Genomic DNA, 23,064 nt, shown 5'->3' with positions numbered 1-23,064 from the left:
CATAAAGTAATAAAGCAGACTCTCCACGCATGAATGGGTTCAGAAACTAGGCCCTGGAACTCTGGGGAGACCAAATCCCATCCACCAGCTCTGTGGTCATGCTTGGAAGCAAATGCTTTATTCAATAGCTGAAAAAGAAATTTTTTCTTAACCCCGTATCTGTAAACAGTGACTTTGCACACAGTAATGAAAGTGAATGGCCCATCACAAACTCAATTGAAACTATAATGATGAACTTTGTCACTAGATAATGTGATCTCAGTATTTTGCCTCTTTCTTAATAAAGATTAATTTATCTACTAATAGCTTCTTGAGTTCAGGGTCAAAAAAGATAAGATTCGGTTTGTGTTTGACTTTCCACCAAAGGAGTTCGGTGAATTCCCATGATGTCGGATTTCCCACGATACTTTCAAGGACAGACTGGTCCTCCCAAAACAAAATGGAATAAAACAAAGACTTATAACCCACTGCCTCTGAGAAAGTCTTAATTTTGACTCTATTTCTAAATATTGTTTTCTTTATAAGCAACTCCATTCCCCATTATATAGTTCCTACTTTTCCAAAAGCCTTTCCTTAATTCTTCCTCTTTGCCCTAGATTCCCATCTTCACATGTATAACCATCCAGTCCACCTTCACGTGCCCAAATTATCTGCCTTTTTCTTTTAAACTAGCCCCTCCTACCAGCTACGGGGCATAGCAGGTAAAGCAGTGGGTTCAAATTCTGCCCCAGACATTTTCTAGATGGGCAATTACTTTAGCCTCTGAAAATTAAATCAGAGGTTCAACCGAAGGACACTGGAAAGGTGAGTTGCAGCTACAACTCATTACTAAGGAATAATAGCTTTAGAGAGGCCATAAAGTATATGATCAGAGGGACTGTTGAACCATGTTATGTAAAATGAGCAGTTGAGTAGCCCTTGTAGTAGAATTAACGGGACAGTAATTAATGAAATTGTTTATTTTCCTTTCTTGCTATAGATATTTTTAGGCTATCAGTTTATTGGCTATTATTCTAGAGGATTTGAAAACAGTATTTATGTCTTCTTTATGTTTGCTCATATCTACTGTCCTACAGAGTGAATTACTAAAAAGTAATTCCAATTTCAACTTCAGTTCTATTCCTAAAAGCAATAAATTGATCTGTAGATATTTGTTAAGTGCTTAGTTATTTTGCTAAGTGCTAGGATGGAAAGAGAAAGCAAAAAACAGACCCTGACTTTAAGGAATTTACAATATAGAGAGATAATCAACAAATATCTATTTAGCACCTCTGGCTCAAATCCTGAGTTGGGCACTTGGATACCAAGAGCAAAGCAAAATCATCCCGGAGATTATTCCTGCAAAAGTATAGATGAGGAAATCCAACATAGTTTGGGGACAGATGAGAGAGAGAGAGACAGAGAGAGACAGAGAGGAGGAGGAGGAGGAGGAGAAGAAGAAGAAGCAGAAGAAAGAAAGAAAGAAAGAAAGAAAAAGGGAAAAGAAAGGAAAGAGAGGGGGAAGGGAGAGCAAGAAGAAAAGAGGGAAAGAAAAAGAAAAGAAAGGGGGAAAGAAGGAGGAAGGGAAGAAAGAAAAGGGGGAAGAAGGGGGGGAGAAAGGGAGAGGGAGAGAAGAAAAGAGGAAAATAAAGAGAGAGAGAAGAGGGAAAGAAGAAGGGGAAAGAAAGGGAAATAGAAGGAAAAAAGAGGAGAGGAGTGATAAGTCATTGAAGGCTTCTGCAGGAGATGACAATTGATGAGGGTTGTCCATGAAGTCACATGAAAATAGATTCTGAGAGAGATGCTAAGAATTCTGAAATGTGGGAAGGAAGCAATGTGGGAGGTAACTTGAGAGAAAGCAGAGAAGTGAGAGATGTGAGCTGAGTTCAGAAGTCTGATTTTGCCAAAATATGGATTATGGAAAATGGAATATCAGTAGAGTGAGCAGGTTGTAGACACTGGGGAGTCCCTTTGCTGTCAAAGTAAATATAAATCAGGATTTTCTTGAATGTTCCCAGTCTAGCCAACTCTGTTTTTCCAAATATCCTTGAATTTGCTATACTTAGTTCCCCTTGATTTTAAAAGACTTATTTTAAATGGTCACTTCTCGTTGTCCTCCTTCTTGGGCCCACGTTGGGCTGGGAAATGGGTCATTGAAAGAAAGGGTTGGGAAACAGCTTAAGAATAGTGTAGGAGAGCTATCCAAGACAGATATGGGTAGAGGGGAGAATATAGAATTATGACATTTCAGAATTAGAAGGGACCTTAGGGAATAGTTTTATTCTAATTAAATTCAGGGAATATGAAACCAATTGGTTGAAACCATGAAAGGATAGAGACTACAAAAAAAGTTGAAATTAGTGCTAGATTTCTAGATGCCGTTGAGTATAGGTTAGGAATGCAATGTGAGGGCCAGCTAGGTGATATAGCAGATAAAGGACCTGCCCCCAAATCAGGAGGACCTGAATTCAAATCCAGCCTTAAACTCTAGGCAAATCATTCAATCCCAAATATCTCAAAAAAAAAAAGGAATGTGGGGGGCAATGAGCAAAGGAGGGGAGCAGCAGCAAGCCAAGACACTTACACAGTTAAGGAAATTTTACTTCTGGCTTTTCCCTGTTCAAAAGGGATCAAATAATCTCAAGTTATAAATGGCTGAGAGCTAAATAGATATGGTTTGATTGTATTATGTCAAAGCATAATTTTCTTTTTAATTTTGAAAGTTAGAGACAGAGCACGTGCTTATGTCTATTTTCATAGGGAAAGGAAGAAATGGGTGGTATGGAGATTTTTGATATAATGAGCTATTTCTTTTACATTTATCATTTTGCATCCACATTTTGCTACAAGCTGACTTCTCTCCTGCTCATTAAGAAGCTTATATGCTGAATACACAAATACTGGAATAGATAAGATGTGGTAGATAAAGGTCAGAGTATCAAATACATTTTCATTTTTATAAGCATTCCTGTTACTTCATTTTGGAGTCTAAAATAACCAATAATTTCACAGACTTTTTTCTAAACATGAATAAAAAATTTTTGTGTGGAAAATTTACTCAGTGATAAGTGAAAGAAGATAGAGGGAGGAGTGTAGTTTTTTAATTTCTAAATTTTTAAATTTTTAACACACATTGCTTTATGAATCATGTTGGGAGAGGAAAATCAGAGCAAAAGGGAAAAACCATGAGAGATTTAAAAAAATACAGAGAAAAAGAAGTGAACATAGCATGTGTTAATTTATATTCAGTCTCAGTTCTTTTTCTGGATGTAGATGGCATTTTCTGTCCAAAGTCTATTGGGATTGCTGAACCAATAGAGGGAATGTGTGATTATGTGGAGTAAGAATACTTCCTTCTAGCCCACTGAAATTTCTGATATCACCTAAAGTTATCTGTTGTTCATCTCTTTTTTTCTATGACTGACCCACAAGGGTGAAATTTTAAGATGACCAAACTCAAAGATGATATAGATTTATTTATAAAGCTCTGGGTAAACATGAAGGAGGCTAGAAATGGGATGAAGTTCCATTCTAAATTAGATAGAGATGTGCTAGAATTGTAATCTCCAGGTGGCTTTAGGTACAGTTATTAGGTGTCAGCTCCTTTCTAGGGCAGCTTTTTAAAAATTCCATCCTTATGCGTGATCCCTGAAAGATGGCAGAATTAGGGTAGGTTCCATGAGTTTCAAAGGAGCATGACATTCTGGAGGAGACAAGAAAACAGATTGAGTTAGATGGAAGAAGATGGATTGGCTGAAGCAGTATCTCTGACTGGGACTGGGAGGGATTTGGGGAGCACCTTTGAAAGACATGAGGGGTAAAGTGGATTTCTACATGTAAGATCACAGTCATGTCAAAATCATTGTTATTAAAATGTATTCTCTTTTCTTGTTTGAGGTATGAATATTTGTGACTATGAAGCACTAAATTATAATATAGGAAAAAGTTCATATCTAGAAATGAATGTATGATAATAACTACTAGAAGATATCCTGCGACCTTCAATAAAAAATTAAATAAAAATAAAAAAACCTGAGACATAATCAGTAAATAATGTAGAAGTAGTCAAAGCTGAGCTGATCTCACTCAGTACAGATTTATATGAATTCAGCCATCTCATTTTCCATTGTAGATGAAACCTGCTACTTCAGTGAAAGACTAAACTATCTAATGTGAACCTTCTTTTCCATTCCTTAAGACTTGTCTGTATTATAATGCTTTCTCTTTTTCAGTCATAGAAGAACCAAATTCACTCCAAAAAAAGCTAATCATTAGAGCCTGATTTCTTTCCTTCTCATCTCCCTTAAGCATCTTCAAATTATAATAGTAATAACTGGTATTTATATAGCACTTTAAAGTGTCCAAAACACTTTATGTATATTGTCCCATTTGATCCACAACAACTCTGTGAAGTAGGTAATATTATTATCCCCATTTTACAGATTATCAAACTGGGATTTAGGAGGCTAATTAAATGCCTTTACTGGGATCATAGAGCTAATAAGTGTCTAAGGCAGGGTTTAAGCTCAGATTTTCCTGACTCCAAGTCAATGCAAAGCAATCCAGCTGCTGTCTCATCTTTCTTTTCCCCTTAATTGTAAATTTATTGAAAAAATTATTCCTGATGTGTCTATTTCCTTGCTCCCCAGTATCACCTTGACTTCTTGAAATCTGGCTTCTACCTCCATCATTCTTTTGAAACTGCCCTTTTAAAGGTCACCAATGATCTTTATCATTCAGTCCAATAGCTTTTCATTTCCTCCCTGACCTCTGATACTCTTGACACAACTGACCAGTTCCTCCCACTGGATACTCACTAGTGACCTTTCCAATTATCCAATCCAATAGCTTTTTGTTTCAAGTTCTCATCCTCCCTGACCTCTCTGATACTCCTGATATAACTGACCAGTTAATTCTTCCCACTGGATGCTCACTAATGACCTTTCCATCATCTAATCCAATAGCTTTTTGTTTTCTCCCTGACCCTTCTGATATTTGACCAGATAGTTCCCACTGGATGATCTCTTGTCCCTTGGAAGGTTCCATTTGGAGATTTATTCCACAGCATATGGGACTCTGGGTATCATGCCCTCTACACAGTAGGTTCCTAAAATGTTTAAGGAATAAACAGATGCCATCTTGTTTTCTTGTACCTTAGATTTCTTATGTGCAAATGATCTAAGAAGATTCTAAATGTAATAGGAAAAAGTCTTTCAGATTAAGTTGCAAGACATTCTCTAAGATGATCATCTGATTAATTTAGGGTCATTTAGAGATGTCCATATGTGTTTGTGCGAGGGGACTATTGCAATGAAAGGCAGTAAGTACACAAGGGACAGAAGGATGTTTTCCCCATCTGTAAGTGACATGTCTTTCTGGGCCCATGCCCATCATTGCTCTTTTCATCAGAAGAGAGGAAAAGGAAGAAGGAGGAAGGGAAGTACAATGCAGGTAGCATCCAGAGAAAAAAGAAGCTATGCGCTTGGTGTCAAAGGGATTATTAGAAATGAGCAGGCTTAGAAATCCAATAAAATTGATTCGAGGGGAGTAATGCGATCATATTGATAAGAGAAGATTATTTGATTCTTTTTTTCAATGGAAGCAAAATAAAATGTTGGAGAGGGTGACCTAGATGATGAAGGAAATTACAGTGGTCAAGGAAATTACAGTGATACAGAGTTATGATATATGGGTCCAATTTTTTAATTTTAGAAATGAAAAGAAATGAGTGAACTTGTTCTTCAGAAATGGCAAACTACTCTTAGCTTTTCATCTATTTCATTAGCATGATTTCCTTTACATTGATTAGCCCGTGTGGGAAGTCTGCTAATTCTGGTGCTCTCTTAATATTTTTTCCCTAATTACTTGCCTGTTTTGCTGCATGATGTACCAGGCATATATTTACAGCACACCCTCTGAGTATGTCTAGATGGGGATGCTAGTGCTGAATGAATGAATAAATATGGTATTCTATTAAGAAACGATGCCAGACACATTTGTTTTCAGTTGTGTTGAAGGGAATTTTTCAGGCTCTTCCAATCTGCCTTATTCAGAGTGAAATTACTGCTGTCCATCATTCTGTCTCATAGATATTGTTATACTATTTCAGTATTTTCATTTTGTTATAATCCTCTTCTCTGGTCTGTGGAATACTGAATATGATCTGGTATTTACTGTTTAAGTTTCAAATTCTCAAACCACATTTAGTTGAGTTATATATACCATTGAACAAATGAAATACGAGGGTTAGAAATAATGTCAAAATGTCATCGAGTGTAAAGACACAGACACTATATTGTCATTAATGCAGGAGATAAATCATGGCCATTGAGATTCAATAAAATGGTGGTTGTTATATAGTCCATTTCACCAACTATGAGGAGTGCATATTACCTGATTAATCAAGGTGTCATCAACCATAGCATCAATATACTTTCACTATTAAACGACTTTAACGTACCAGAAAAGGTGCAGAAATACTCACAGCAATGTTTATCAGAAGAAATTGATTTGTTAGTTGCCAATAAGGAAGCCCTGGTTAAAAAATATATCTGTTATGGAAAATATTGTGGAAAGACAAAAGTAGAATACATAGGCTTTGCTCTGATTTATAAAAGTTGCATTTAACAGCAAACTCCTTGAAGGTAGGACTTGTTTAATTTTTGTTGTATCCCTAGAACCTAGCATGGTACTAATCAATATGGGCTAAATTGGAATGAATCTAACAGAAGGGCCAACATTTAGAGACAAATTTTGCCCAAGAAACCCCATAACTTTTAGGGAATTATGTTAACAAGAAAGTTGACCTATGATAGGTACTGGAATAATAGAGAAAAAAATCATGTTTTATAAAATGTCTAGCATTTTTCTCTCTTAAATGAGTCTTCCCCTACTGGGTTTTGTGCTTGTTTAAGATATGAGATTTCTTCTTGCATATTAGCTCTGGGAATATTCTGTTGTACTAAAGTTACTTGATGATTTGGATAAAAGAAATTTAAAAAGTAGTAGCTGAGTTGACAATATTCTGTTTAAATCAATTTGAAATAGAAATGATTTGTATGCATATCCAGGGTCCTTTGTGAGTTGAAGGGGACAAGTTTCATAATCAAGTGCATCACTTCTGAAAAAAGTGTACTTAAATTGAAAGTGACATGGAAAGGCTCTGTTTTCTCTTTTGTTCCCAGGATAATTTGGGGAATGTGTTAATGTGGGAAAATTCTGAACTAGAGAATTCAAATTTCAATAAAATATTCTTTGGCTAAAACATCCTAACTTTGTGTTCCCCTGCAATTTTTTTTCTCCCTGATCTCTCATACTTCCAATACAAACTCTGCTGGAAAAGTTCATTAATTGAAGATTCAGTTTATATTCTTTTTTCATGCACAACAGAAGCAGAACACATTTCTAAGATAGCAGCCCTTTCTGGTGCTATTCCTTTAACTTGTATTCACAGTCATGAGTCAGTTCTCTAGAGAAGCTGCAGTTGCCTTCTGTCTTAAGAGAGTTGGGTTGTTGATGGTTATTCATATAGGACAATAGCTCAAAACCCCCTACCCCTGTACTTTTCATTAGCAATCAGCAAATAGACTTAATTAGCTATGTCAAAAGTGTTTGCTGAGATGTTATGGTTAGAGTGGTTGGTACAAATATATCCCTCAAATCCTGTTTCCTCAGTTTCCTTATCTGTCAAATGAGTTGAAAAGGCAATGGCAAATTACTCTAATATCTTTGCCAAAAATACCTCAATTGGGATCACAAAGAGTCGGGCACAAAATGAAAAATGACTAAACAAGATACATACAGAATATACTGTGTCCTCTATATACTATATAGACAGTGTTTCCTCTTCGCCTAGTTTATTAATCCTGTCAAAAAAGGCAATTATGTTAATTTGTCATAACTTGTTCTTGATGGAACCATGCTGGCTCTTCCTTTTCTGGCTTACCAACTACCTCTTTAATGATTGCTACTGGAAGTTTTTCTTAGGAATTAAGGAAAGATCACTGGCTTAGGGCTCCCAGACTGTTCTTTTCCCTTTTTTGAAAACGGGGCATGTGTTCTTCACTGTGTCTTTCTGCTTTCCACAATCTTTTCCAGGTATTATTGATAATGGATATTTCAAATGGTGACTCAGCCATAATATCCACAACTTCCTTTGGGACCTGAGAATATCTGACCTAAGTGTCTTAAAATCATCAAGCATAGCCAAAATCCTCTCTGTCTTTTTTTTCCTGAAGCAATTGGGATTAAGTGACTTGGCCAGGGTCATACAACTAGGAAGTGTTAAGTGTCTGAGGTCACATTTGAACTCAGGTCCTCCTGACTTCAGGGCTGGTGCTCCATCCACTGAGCCACCTAGCTGCCTCCCTCTCTATCTTTTTAATTTGGGGGAGTATCAGTTCTTTGATAGTCATTTTTTATTGTTATTTCAAGTGGAAAGGTCATTTCTCAATTCAAAAAGAATTGAGTAGGTCTTTCTATTGTCATTTATCATGATCCTGTCTATTCCATGTCACTTTGTTGATTCTCCATTTTCTTTAAACATAGCTTACAAAAAGCAGTCCTTTTTGTTTGTTCTTGATTTTCTTGCCAGCTTCAGCTCATTCTCAGGACTGCTTCATATGACAAATCCCATTTTTCTGCCTCATTGGATCTCTTCCTTCAGAATTTTATTCTTGAGTATCTACCATCTTTCCTGGCTGACTTTCCCTGAAGCATTTTACTACATGGAAACCTATCTTTCTTCTGAACCCTCTGAAATCTGCTTTTGCAAAATTTAGAGTGTAAGTCAGGCTATACTAAGATTTCCCTTCTTTCTTTATCTCAGTTGTAGGATGGAATAGACCAAGGTTCCAACCAGATCTAGAGTTTCAATGGCAGTAATGATATAATTGTAATCATCATCATCATAGCTAGTGTTTACATAGTATTTTAAGGTTTATAAAGCACTATATATACACATAAATACACACATGTGCATGCACAAATGCACATGCATACACAATGATGTGTATATGTACACATGTGTGTACATGTGTGTAGACATATGTATATATGTAGATAATAAATATAATATTATAAAATAATAAATGTCTAAATTTGATTCTCATAGCAATCCTTTTGAGATAGATGCTATTATTGATCTCATTTTACAAATGGGGAAACTGAGGCAGGTTAAATGACAGGTAGGAAGCTTCCAAGGCAAAAACTGAAGGGGATATTCAAATGACAGGAATGACAGTAGCATTGCTCTAGATAAGTTGGTCATTCAACTAGCATTTATTAAACTCATCATATATCAGAAACTGTGCTAAGCAGTGGAGAATACCAAGGTGAAAAACATGATCTCTGCCCTCAAGGAGGTTTCATTCTATTGAGGAAAACAACATACATATAAAAGACACATAGTATAAATACTTGGTAAGCTCAGAGGAAAGGTAGTAAGGGAGGGCATCTAGAAGGAAAGGCTTCTTTTTTAAATAGCTTTTTATTTGTCAGAATACATGCAAAGATAGTTTTTAACATTCACTCTTGCAAAACTTCATCTTCCAAATTTTTCTCTCTCGTTCTCTCTCCTTCCTTCTCCCCTGGAACGCAAGTAATCCAATATAGATTAAACATGTGCACTTCTTCTAAACATATCTCCCCACATTTGTCATGCTAAGAAAATCTGATCAAAAGGGGAAAATATAGAAGAAAAGATATAAAACAAATAACAATGATAATAACACAAGGTGAAAATACTATTCTTTGATCCACATTCACTCCATAGTTCTCTCTCTGGGTGCAAGATGGCTCTCTCCACCACAAGTCTATTGGCTCAGTCCTGAATCATCTCATTGTTGAAAAGAGCCATGTCCATCAGTATTGACCCTCATGTAATCTTGCTGTTGCCATGTCCAAGGATCTCCTGTTTCTGCTCACTTCACTTAGCATTCATGCAATTCTCTTCAGGTTTTTCTGAAATCATCTTCTTATAGAACAATATTTTCTTATACAACACAAATATTCCATAACATTCACATACCATAATTTTTTTAGCCCTTCTCCAAATGATGCGCATCCACTCACTTTCAATTTCTTGGCCACCACAAAAAGGGCTGCTACAAACATTTTTGCACATGTGGGTGAAGGAAAGCCTTCTTGCAGAAAATGATATTTGAGTCTTTAAGTTAGCCAGAAGGCAGAGGTAAAGAGAGAGAATGTTCCAAACACAGTTGGGAAATGCATGTTGTTTGTGTAGAATATCAAAAAAGTTTGTTATTTATTGAAATTCAGCTTTGAGGAGACCAATATTGACTTCTTTTGTTGATGTTTAAAACTAAGATAATGTAAGAAATTCAATTGTCTTCATTATTATTGTAAAAGTGTATTGTCCCTCTTTGAGAGCACAGAGAAAATCTTTTGGTAGGCTCTTTTACCCATTTTTCTTTATGAACTGTTGACTATTTCAGTTAAAAACTTTGTGTCTGCTTAGAAGAATAGATGTAAGATCAGAGGGATTTCTCTTGAGGAATAATCATTTCTGTGAATATAATAATCCTGATATACAAGAAAAAGCAGACACCTAAAAAAATTCCAGGACACTATAGTTGAACAGTGGGAAGGAGCTCGTACTCATTTTCCCACTTACAGTGGGTTCTCTGTGACCAGAATACATCACTACGGATGCAGAGATGATCTGTCTTCAGTGCCTCCTGTGCTACTGGAAGTGAGGAGAGACTTTTAAAATCAAATTCAACACCATCTCTTCCATGAAGTCTCTCCCCTGCTACCCTAAGTCATTGCTCAATTTATTGGAAGGTACTTTAGTGCGACTATCATTGAATATTATCTGTCATGACTCTGTGCTGGTTTTCTCTATACTAGAGCATATTTTGCATCTTTCCCAGTGTTTTGCACACAGTAGGTCCTTTATAAATAGTTGCTGATAGTGAATTCAGTTCAGAAAAAAAAGATAAATGCAGCTACCCAGTTAATAACCTAGACATATTTCTTGCTTTCTGGCAAGAACTTCAAAGTTTGATGGACTGATGCTAATGTCTGTTTGTTTATTTGGTTAGGGATAAAGAGGTGACCTGCAATAAATGAGTGGAAAAATGAATGACTGTGGAACTCAGAAGCAGATTCCATTTTATTCACTCAATAAGCAAGAAACTGCAAGTCCTTGCTCCATATGCTAATTAAAAGGTAGTTTGCTACTGACCATCCTGTGGCCTGGAATCCCAGGCAAGGTCCCTTCCTCTGAGCTTCAGTAGATTGAGGCTCATTTGTAAATTGAGAGGTCTCTTTGTCCAGCCATGATGTTTGGGATTCCTAATATTATTTAATTTGTAGTCTTATGAATTAGTGAAGAGAGCATTCGCTTTGGAGTCAGGGGACCTAGATTCAAATCTTGGCTGGTTCTGATACTTAATGGTTCTGAGATGCTGGGAAAATCATTTAACCCATTGGAATGGAAATCCACTTAATCCACTGAAGTGGAAATATATTATTTCAGAACAGTAATATGTTAGAAACCCTTTGGCATCCATTTTCCAGATTAGGTGGAAATGGGAATGCAGGAGAGTTCAATTTTGATGCAAGAGGGGTGATGGGGAAAAGGCCAAAGTACGAAGCAGCCCCTTAGTGTTGGGGTGCTGGGTGGGGGTGGGAGTGGGAGGCGAGATTGTGGAAGGAAAAGAGATCAAAAGTAAATTAGAGAAAATTCAATTGAAAGAAAAGACTGCCAGAAACAAACTTCTTATTCTAAAGTGCTTTGTAAGCAGTAAGAACTTAATAAACATTTGTTCAATTGAATTTTCGGATTCACTGTTTTGTGAATTTGTGATAGAACTTACTATTATTTTATCAACTTCATTGCCAGCACCAAGAGAGGAGGATAAATTTGAATTAATCAGTTTCAGATTCTTTCTTTAGAAAAAAATAATACTAAGGGGATAGCTCTTCAGATGGTAGATTTTGAATAAACATATATATAATCTGAATAAGGTTATAATCAAGAATTTGGTTTAGCTAAAGAAGCTTTTTAGTCATTTGTGAAGATAGTGTTCTTTTGATAGGATGTAGTTAGCAGAACCCAATATCACATCTCACTAGTTTTACTCATTCTTTTCAAGGTGTATTGCTTTCTATCTATCTTTTGTTGAATTCCATCAGTAATTATCATGCTCAGTTATTTAATTGTTACATTTTTATGGACTCTCTCATAACCCTTCATCGTTCCAATCAAACTAAGTATAGTTTGTGTGCACTCATATATTTTCCTAAGATTCCATTCAGGATTAGTAAGAATATTTCAAATATATCAGAGCTCAATTAAGTGAAATCCTTAGAGAATAAATAAGACTTTCTGGCTAATTAAATTTTATAGTTAACTGAATTGATCTGAGAACTTTTCCCCTCAAACTGTTGTTGTCTCTTCTCTTGTATAATAGACTCCATAATTTAAAACAATTATTTTATTATCTAGAATCTTCCAGTGTCATCAATGGGGTCATCAGTGATATCATGAGTGGTTATTTCTAAATAAAAGCAAGTGTGGAAAGTTTAAGAGATTGTACTGAATCCACAAAGTCTCCAGGAATATGCTATGGAAAATTCTCTTCACAATAAATCCCCCATATTTTGGTGCTTTACTTGTTTTTTACTGTTCCCTAAAAATTGACTGTAGAAAAAAGTAGTTCACTGATTAGTAGAGTGCTTTGAATTGAGTTTTTCTTGAAGTACTTTTCCCTTATCTCAGTTTTATTCTATGAAAGAACCTCTGATTGATCTCTCTCACATTTGTAAATTGAGTTCATTAGGTAAATGCAGTAAAGTTATGCTAGAAAAAAATGATGAGTGAATTGTTGGACCTTTCCTAGTCCTGAAGTTTCTCCTATACACTCTCCATTTTTATTTGATCACTTTTACTATTTTAGTACACATTTAAAATGTCCTAAAATGACAGGCATGATTTCCAAAGTATTTCGTCCATTACTACTTATCATGATAATGAGAACTTTATTACAAAGCATAAATCCAAAGCATGTTTTTGTAACTTGCATTGAGAAATACCTAATCTGAACTATATAATAAACTAAAAATATCCTTAGCCTAAGGCTTAGTTTTACTTCAGTAAGAATATGAAAGGTTTCTAAGAACTTATGGTCCAGATTTCCAGATATTTGTCTAACTAGTAAGTAATCTGAGGCACTGGAAGGATGACCTGATACACTGAAGAGAACAGAGGACATCAGAAGATCCGGGTTCAAGTTTGTCCCTCTCACAGTCTCCCTGGTTATCAGTTTCCTAGTATGACAAATAAAGACATTTAACCAGATGGTCTCTGAGAAACTTCCAACTCTAGAACCTAAATCTAGAATTCCCTGATGCTTTAGTGGCTTGTTTGCTATGGATCCCATCTCTACTCAAGTAGATCCCAATCCCTCTGGAACATCTTAGCTCACATAATTCCTGCTTGTGTTTTCCTGTAGATCATCCTGTAAAGATCTGTGCAACATGTTGAAGACTTTCTTCTTGTTCTTAGCACAAATCTTGGATTGTTCATCTGTTCTTTCATTCTTTCATTTTTAAAGCCATATTTGACCTAAATAAATTCAAGCTTAGCATTTATTTAATACTTACTAAGTTAAGTGAAACTATGTAAAATAATGGAAATGCAAAGACAAAATCCTTGACATAAATGCCTTGACATAAAGGAATTTTCATTCTGCTGGTATTCTTTATTATCTCTCACCTAGTCTGCTGATACATCTGCTGGGTCTCCCTTCTCACTTTAGTCTATCCCCTGCTCAGGTGCTAAAGTGATCTTCCCGAAGTGCAGGTCTGGCTGAGTCATTCAGTAAACTCCCATGGCTCCCCATTATCTCCAGGACCAAAGAGAAAGTTCTCTGTTTGGCTTTTAAAGCCCTTAATGACAATGGCTCCTTCTCCCTTCCATTCTTCTTGCACCTTACTCCTTCCAGTAGCTCTTTGGAAATTAATCCAGCTCCTTGCTGCTCCTCATATGCGATACTCCATCTCTTCCGTTGGAGGTATTTTCACTAGCTAATTCCTTCCCTCTTTATCTCTGGCTTCTGGCTTCCCTGAATTTTCCGCAAGTTCCAAAGAAAAACTCACCTTCTTCTTTACCATGTTCTGATGTTGACATAATCTTAGTAATCAAGAGGTTGAGAGCTTTGTGGTCTCTTAGATCCATCCAGATTTGTTTAAAATAAATAGAACATTAGCCATTAGCCATTCCACTTGTCAAAGGATCTTTTCTGAAAGAATAATGTTTATTGTTTAGTAGATTTGTCAGAAGAGGTCACAACATTTTGAATTTAACTAATACTTAAAGGCTCTATACCGCATGGTATACACACAATCTTTCTACTGGTACAGGTTGGAATTCTCTTTTTGACAATTGTAATGGCCAAAAAAGTCATCGTTTTTCAGAATTTAGCTAGACTATAACAGGTATACACATTCTATTGTGAGGGTTGGGCTTGTATCTATAAATTTCAGATATCAATCAATTCATACATCCCCGGCTGAGACACATCCATACGTACAAAGGACTTCCTTAGGAGTTCAGCCTGAGATTTCGAGGAAGACATCATGAATTATTATCCCATCCCACAAAATATGTTATGGTGCTACCAGGTAGTTCAGTGTATAAATTGCTGGCTCTGAAGTAAAAAAGACCTGAATTAAAATTCAGGCACAAACACTTAGTAGCTGGGTGACTTTGGGCAGCTTTTGTCTGCCTTGATATACTGGAGAAGCAACGGGGATCTTCTCCAAGAAAACCCCCAGACTGAACAATATTGGGATACTATGGTCCAGGGGTCACAAAAGTTGGACACAACTGTCCAACCACCAACTACTCAAACACCGAATTCTAAAAGTTCATCATTTATTAAACACAGGACAAAAACAAAACAGCCCTTGACCTCAAGGAGCTCATATTCAATGGGGTGGTAGAATACTACATTTATATAAGTGAATGCTAATTGCCAACGTGCCCAGGAACTTAATCTGCCTTCTCCAAGAATGTTGTTATTATGTTCTAATACATTTACAGAGGGGCAGACTCATGATTTTCCCAAATGAGCTTTTCATCCTAAAAGTTCTTTGTGAAACATTTGCTAGAAATTCTGCTGATTTTGTCAGTGGTCTGAAGGAGTTCTCAGGTGAAAGCCATCTGGTCTGGGGGCTGTTGTTTTTCCTCTGCTGATTAATTTTGCAAATTGCTTCCTTGGTTTTTCCAGTGATGCTTTGGTTTCCAAGAGCGCCATAGCTTTATTGCCTTTTGAAGCATAACTCTAGGCTGACAACATGAAATAGCTATCATGGCTGGATAAGGCAGAACTACTTGATCCATGAGACTTCATGGGTCTTGGGATAATGTTTAACCGACAAACCATTTATTATTTATTGGCCAGGAGCTTGAAGGTTTTCATTCAATTTAGAAAACTCTCTGGGAATTTAGTTGGTGACATTCTGTCCCTGGGAGGGAGTTTCTGTAGCTAATGACAATTAGGGATGACATTATGGGATGTAATAAAGAAAGAGAGGCATTTAATATCTCTGGCTAATAATATTTATAGAGAACTTTAAGGTTAACAAACCACTTGGCTGGCAATGTTTGAGGTAGATAAGTCTAAGTACTCAGGAGCAGGCACTCCCCAAAACAGGACCAGCTACGTCTTATTCAGCATCCCGAAGGCTCAAGTCCTCCCGACTACCAATCCAGCACATGCACACCCAATTACCTTTGTATAGCCTTAGCCCATGTAATATAGGGAAGGTAACAAGGCAACATAGGGCTTCCAAGAAGCCAGAATAAAACAGATTCATCAATAAGGTATAAATAGATCTTTAGGCCCCCCCTCCGTGTTTCAAGGAGACTTGAGTTCCACCTTATTTCAAACATCTGTGCTTGGACAATCACTCTCTGGCTCCTCTCTTAATGGGAGATTTTATGTCTGAATTATAGACATCACATCCCAGATTTTTGGTCAGTCTCTCTTTCCACAGACAATAACACAATAGAAATCTGACTTAGTAAAAGGAGTTACTAACAGGAGTTTCTAGCCCTACCAATAACTATGCCTTAGTCATTTAATATTAATAATTTTGTTCTCAGTTGTGATTAATCTATTGTGTTAACCAAAGCCAGAATTTTAAACCTCATATAAAAGGGGCTTTTCAATGTAAGAATAACAAATGAAGATAATTTTTTTTAATGATCATCCATAAAGATTATAATTAGATTGTACCAAGCAGTGAACTCCATTCTGGGACCCCTTGATACCCCAAGGCAAGGCAAGGCAACGAGTTTTATTAAGGGCTTGCCATGTGATAAGCTGCCTATGGCCAGCTAGGTAAACAGTACATACAGAAATATCCTGCTTTCAGGAAGATTAATATTCCTGAGTTCATGTCCAGCATATACACTTCCTAGTTGTGTGATCCATGGCAGTCACTTAATTTTGTCTGCCTCAGTTTCCTCACATGTAAAATGAGCTGGAGAAGGATATGGCAAAACACTCCAGTATCCCTGCCAAGAAAACCCCAAATGGGATCGTGAACAGTCCCTCAATGACAACAACGTTCAGTATTCTGAGTTCCCAATTTATTTACATATTTAAGAATCTCCTAGATATTTCTCTTGGCTGGGAAACAGACATAGGGAAAAGAGCCAGAAGGAGCTTGCCACCTGCAATCCTGCCCCTTCTTCTTCCTGCTTGGTTTTTCACCCTGAATTTGCAGAATGGGGGTTCAGAAGCACCAGTAGTTCTTCACTACTCTGCCTTCCTGTAAATAAGCTCGTTAATTATATCCCTGTAGGCCTGAGAGCCAGGTGAACTTCTTGCTTTCCCTGATATTGCTAACACATTTACTTAACAAATGCTATAAATAAGGCGATTAAAGTAGATTAAAGTCTTGTACAATGGCAAGTTAATAGCAAGCAGTAATCTATCTGCAGATGTTTGCATTTTCACTTAGCCTCTTTCCAGCAGGGCATAGTGAAAATGACTGGGTTGGAGGTCTAGCTCTTTCTAGTGAGGTGAGCCCACAAGTCCTCACCTTATAAAATGGTTATAATAGTGCTTGCAGCTCCCCCTTTGGGGCTTAATGGTTCTGAGATGCTGGGAAAAATCATTTAACCCATTGGAATGGAAATACACTTAATCCACTGGATTGTTTGTTGCAAGGATCCATAATATTCTGCACTAGAAACTACTTTTTTCATTGGGTTTCATGCCCAAAGACAGGTGGCCATCCTGTTGTGATGTCATTTTGTGCTTGGGCTGGTCATCAGAAAATAGATATAACCTTTTGATGATGAAATTACAATCCAAAACCTTTCCAGTTTCCAAGGCACCAAATAGGACTTTCAGTGAAAAGGAATCCTCATCCAGTGTTCTAAGAACTTAATGGATTTAAATGTTTTAATTTGGGGCTTTTTTGATGATTGATTCCTTACCTAATTTAAAATGATATAATTCTCTAGTAATAGCAAGGAAAATGGCCTAGAGGGACCTACTTGGGGAGGATGAGAGAGGGATGGGAAAAGGAAGTTAGGATAGGGAAATGGGGCATTCAAAAGAAATAGGCAACAAAAAAAGATTTTATTATATTGCTAGCACAGCTCACAGGTCTGGGTGAGAAGGAGCTGGTCCCCACACTGCTAGCCTAAAGCTGTTTGAGGGAGACTCCCACCATATTGCCATAGACTTTGGGGAAGGGAAGAATGAGGGAGAGATGGAGGAATCTCTCATCAGCAGCCACTGGAAGGCCTTCTGTCCCCTTAGGGGGTTAGACAGGTTTCCAGAAACTCTTTATGGATGCTAGATACTCTTAGTGTCTGTATGCAACAATTTCACAAATAATACCAAAAAATTTGTCTCAGCTTTATTAAAACATAATGTTTTTGACCTCCTAGCTCTGTGATCCTAGGCAAGTCATTTAACCTCAATTGCTTCAGCAAAAAAAAAAAAAACAAAAAAGTCATTTTTGGTGCTTTTGAAATACATAGTATATTAGAAAGATCAAATTCCTAAAAAGTTTATGAAAGTATTCTCTGGCCTGTGTATGTGTGAGTGTGACAGGCCATCAGAGCAGTGAAGAAGGCTAGGGAAGAAGAAGAGAATAAAGATTGCGGGGAAGCCACAGTGCAGGTCAGGAGATTTATGATGAACACATAGCACTAGGGAATTCAGATGGAGGAATCCCTCCCACCTGACCATACTTTTGGTGAGCTTTGCCAGTGCAGGAGAGTGACCTGATTCACTCTGTGGTTTAGAGGAATTGGGCAAGTGTTCCAATTCCAGAGCAGATTGCCCTATACGATTTTTCTCTGTTGTCAAAAAATCAAAATATTAATGCTACACTCAGTGTTTTGGGCACAAGGCTGCCAGAAACAATTTTGTTTCATTTAACATTAATCTAAATCTGAGCATTTCTAGCTTATGGGGGAAATATTCCAACTGTCATGTCCTTGGCGTGAGAAAATTTGAGGTAACATTTAAAAGAATCTTGAAAAAGAAAAAAGGTCATAATATGTTTTAAAAATATAGTTTGGGGTTAACATTGTAGAATGATAATCCATCTTTAACTAAAACTACTCAATTCCTTCCTTGTCTCAGCTCCTCAGAGACTTAAAGGATTTCTCTCTTTTGATCACCATCATAGTCCTTCCTCAGTGGAGAAAGGGGAAATCATTGCCATCTATTGCTTTGGGGGACAGAGAAAGCAGTAATCTTAGAAGACCAAGAGATGTATATTCTTCTACCTTATTCTTGGCTTCTTATATATTTCCCTAAAAGGAATACTATGGAAAGTGTTTTAAGTGAGAGAAAATATTATTTTTAGTTAATAAAATGTGTCTACTCATCATATTGATGGGGACAGTTAGGTTGGTGCAATGGCAGTGGATGGAAGGAGGACTCATCTTGTTGGGTTCAAGTCAGGCTTCATACATCTTCTGGCTGTGTAACCTAGGACAACCCATTTGGACCTGTTCATCTCAGTTTCCTCATCTATGAAGTGGATTGGAGGAGGGAAACCACTCCAGTGGCTTTGCCAAGAGAATCTCAGAATGGGGTCACTAAGAGTTAGACATGACTGAACAGCAAAAATCATATTAATATTATGACCATGATTATTTTATATATTATAAATATTGGCATTGCAAAATATTTTTCAAATAAATATATTCTTTTTATTGAGAATATTTTTAGTTGAACAAAAACAGGTTTTAAATATGCTTCCACAATGGTATGGGATAGAGTAATTTTTAAAGTTGAAAAATTTCCCACAAATTCTAAGAAGTAGATGTGACTGTTGATTTTCTGCCTTATTTGGAGGATAATCGTAAAATGGAGTTATTCATATCCAAAAAGGAGAGGCCCTAGACCCTTCTTTATGAGACTCCAGAAAGCAAAGAAAGAATGGGTTGAGAGGATCTTCAGAGGCAATATAAAATGGATTGCATTACTTGGAATTGTTCCTCTGTTGTTGTCAGTCATGTCTGAGACTGTGGCCCGCTTTGAGGTTTTCTTGGCAAAAATATTGGAGTGGTTTGCAATTTTCTTCTCATTTTACATTTGAGGAAACTGAGGCACATAGGTGTTAAGTGGTTTTCCTAAATGCTCTAACCACTAGCTTTTCATTCTTAGGAATTATGAAACATTAAATTATAAAAAGGGATAGAATATTGTCTCCCATTTCTGGTTTTTTTAAAAATAATTTTTGGTGTGAACATCTTGTAAATCGTTATTTAAATCAAATGATAGGAATGAAGTTATTTATTTATTTTGTATAGAAGGGCCATGCAGTATAGAGCAAAGGGCATTAAATTTCTCTCCATTACCTTGAGCAAACTATATCATCCCTTTGGACTTCAATTTCTTCTTGGATCAAATGTGACACAATATTTTCTACTATTTACCTCTCAGGAAAGGTATAAGCAAAATATTTAGAAAACTTTGAAGCACTAGATAAACATAATTATATATATATTTGTATATAGATGAGTGTGTGTGTGTATAAATAAATGTGAATTTTAATCACCAGCCACAACATTTAGGAGACAGTGCTGCAAAGAAGAAACAAACATTTCCCATGATAATTAGGCAAAGGACAGAACTTATTTTTGCTAAGTAGAGAGAGGATGGCATGATAAAATGGGCAGAGGACTAACTTCATAATCAGGGAGACCTGGATTCCTATAGTTTTTTCTGATACACTCTGACTGGCCCTAGGCAGGTCTTGGGGTCCCAGACACCTAGAAGTTTCAGAGCTTCATTAGTATCTCTTAAAGTATAGAAAAGACTTTTGGATTCTCCAGCCTCACCTATATAGGTGTTCATAGTTTATAATCCAAAACATCATCTTTCAAAGCAAAGAAATAAAATGCCTCATGAATTCTTCATCTATGCTGAGAGCAACTCTAATGGGCCATTTTAAAGAGTTGTTGGGCTGAAAAAATCCATCACGTAGTGGTCAATTCTTTGGTGATGAAACCTATCATCTGCAACACTCTTTGAATGACCCTTGGATAAGGCCTCTTGGATAATTCTTCAGAGATACTGGAATTTGTGCTTTGGAGCTGTCCTGAATCATAGGAAGAATTTAGTGGTTAAAAAATATGAATTTTTTTCGGGGCAAAGTTCAGAATCATTAAACGTACCCCACACAGTTCTCCAAAGGCAATCTGGTTTGCCCTCCTCCCATTTTCTTCTGGGCCTTGCTCATTGTCCATGCACAAAAGAATGGCATAATATATAATGTGTTAAATTACTTTTTTTTTTACTTGCTAATAAAAAAAATTGGTACTTATCAAAATATGTAAATATACTTTAACAAATCCAATATTTCAGAGCCTCTTTCTTTTATAAATTGCTTTTCTAATTTACATGTCTGTATAATTTAGTTTGTAATGTGAAGTGAATTTATCTAGAAGTTAGAATGCCACAGTGGTTATATCACTATCTTTTTTTTTTTTTTTTAATGGAGAAGGGCAATTTTGAAAGTGAAAAGAGGCTTTATTTGGTCATAATTTCAGAAATTAAATCCTATTTCATTAACAAAGAACATAACATTAAGGAAAAGCTTTCTAATTTTTAATTTTGTTGTTTTCCATTCCTTATTTCTTTTATGAAGCAGCACAAATCTGGGTATAAAAAAGCCACTCCATCTGCCACCAGAATGCAAAAACCTACAAGACACGCTTTTATCTTCATTTATGAAAAAAAAAAGGTAAGTTTCTACTTTGCATATTTTATTATGTATTAAAATGTATATGCGCATGTAAGTACAAAACATCTGAATGTGTAGCTATGAAATCTATTATATACCTATGTAAAATATGCTATCTTATTTATATATGGATTTAACTGTATCTCCTTCCCCTTTTTTTGACCTTCCTTGGATTGTGTACATAGTAGTGATATTAGTGAATCAAAGATATGCACAATTCAATGATATTCTGTATTATACTAATAATTTTCTAGAATAATTTACAACTTCACCAGCAATGTATACTTTTAAATGTAAATGATTATTTTCTTATTTCATATCTTGGTTTTCTAAATGTTTTTAAAATTATCTTGACTAGAATTTTATTCGGAATCCACATCAAAGTCATTAGTCTTTAAAAACCCTTGTTAAAGATTAAAGATTGTTAAAGATTGTTAAATGTTTAACATTTCCCTGGAACCTGACTATACACTGGGACATGATGTAGTTAGATGACTGGAGCACTGAACAGAGTCAGGAAAGAGAGATTTCTTATCTTAAATTGGAGGCTACTTAGCCCTATGACACTGGACAAGGCAACTTGACTTCCCTTTAACTTCAATTTCCTCATCTATAAAATGGGAATAATAGTACTTCTAGAGTGCTGGGCTTGGAGTTAGGAAATCCTGAGCTCAGACACTTACTTGCAGTGTGACTCCAAATAAGTCACTTTACCCTTTCTGCCTCAGTTTCCTCATCTGTAAAATGAGTCAGAGAACGAAATGATAAACCATTCCAGTATCTTTGCCAAGAAAACTTCTAATGGGGTCACAAAGAGTCTGACATGATTGAATACTAATAGTAATATAGGATTGACCCCATAGTCACAAATTCACACATAATTCACACACAAATTCACAAATAAGATTGTACATAAATATAAACACATGTACATATACGTCTACACATATGATATCTAATGATATACATGTATATATACATGTATACACATATATATCTAATGATGTATATAATATAAATATTAATGTTTATTGTTATTCCCCACTCACATTTCCATTACATTACACACCAAAGGTGACTTTTGTCCTGAGGATCAGAATGCTCAACTTTTGTAGAGATCAAATGGCTTTGAGTCAATCTTCAATATGTGAGAAAGAAAAGCTAATACTAGGAGAAATATTAAAGGCAGGGATTTTACAAACTTAAAATTCCCATCTTGAACAAAAATGCTCAACCACAATGAGATGATCAGAGTGATGTGCTCAGTCTCTCGTGTTCTCTCTTCAGTTTCCCTCACTATTGTTTTTTTTTTTTTCTATTGTGATATGTTTGATGAAAAAGCCTTTCCCCGGCTATTCTTTGGGGGGATGCCTTTCCATTACAGTCCTGATTTTCAACTAGCTTGTATAATTAGCCTTTGCTGGTTGTCTGCTTAGCAAAGGTCTACTCGGAGCTCACATGAATTGCTGATTGCTATGAAAGTGTTATTTGGCACACAAGAGACTAATTTTTCAGTTTCATTTTCTGTTGTCAAAAATTATGCATGCTGTGACCAAGACTACCAAGAGGTTATAGAGCCCAGCAGCAGAAGCCCTTCATTGTATACTGATAAGGAATAATTTTATTTTCTTAAAAAGCAATAATTTATCCATTTTGTTGTGCTCTTTTAAAGTTTCCACGTTTTCTCTTTCTCATATCCCCTTCCAAGAGGCAACGTGGTTTTTTCTACATTTACCAAAACTAAAACCATTTTTACTTTGCCCCTCAAAGTTATAATGAAAAGCTTGATCATTAGAATCATGTTCAGTGGAGATTATCCTGACTTTGGAG

General features: G+C 36.2%; 1 protein-coding gene across 8 annotated transcripts in view; it reads left to right on the top strand.

The window, feature by feature from the left end:
• The window catches only part of ST8SIA6 (ST8 alpha-N-acetyl-neuraminide alpha-2,8-sialyltransferase 6), a 101,131-nt gene that overhangs the window by 17,016 nt on the left and 61,051 nt on the right, over positions 1-23,064 (top strand). For 4 of the 8 annotated variants that reach the window (XM_074266723.1, XM_074266720.1, XM_074266722.1 and 1 more), the window contains one exon: positions 21,142-21,234. In XM_074266723.1, the coding sequence (XP_074122824.1) occupies positions 21,142-21,234 (93 nt within the window). Of the gene's footprint in view, positions 1-21,138; positions 21,235-23,064 lie in introns of all 8 variants that reach the window. The other 4 variants (XM_074266718.1, XM_074266717.1, XM_074266721.1 and 1 more) reach the window with 1 other exon arrangement.

Source organism: Sminthopsis crassicaudata, chromosome 5 (genome assembly GCF_048593235.1).
Source record: "Sminthopsis crassicaudata isolate SCR6 chromosome 5, ASM4859323v1, whole genome shotgun sequence".
Taxonomy (NCBI): Eukaryota; Metazoa; Chordata; class Mammalia; order Dasyuromorphia; family Dasyuridae; genus Sminthopsis; species Sminthopsis crassicaudata.
The sequence above is the reverse complement of the archived record's forward strand: the minus strand, read 5'-3'. Positions and strand labels throughout refer to the sequence as shown.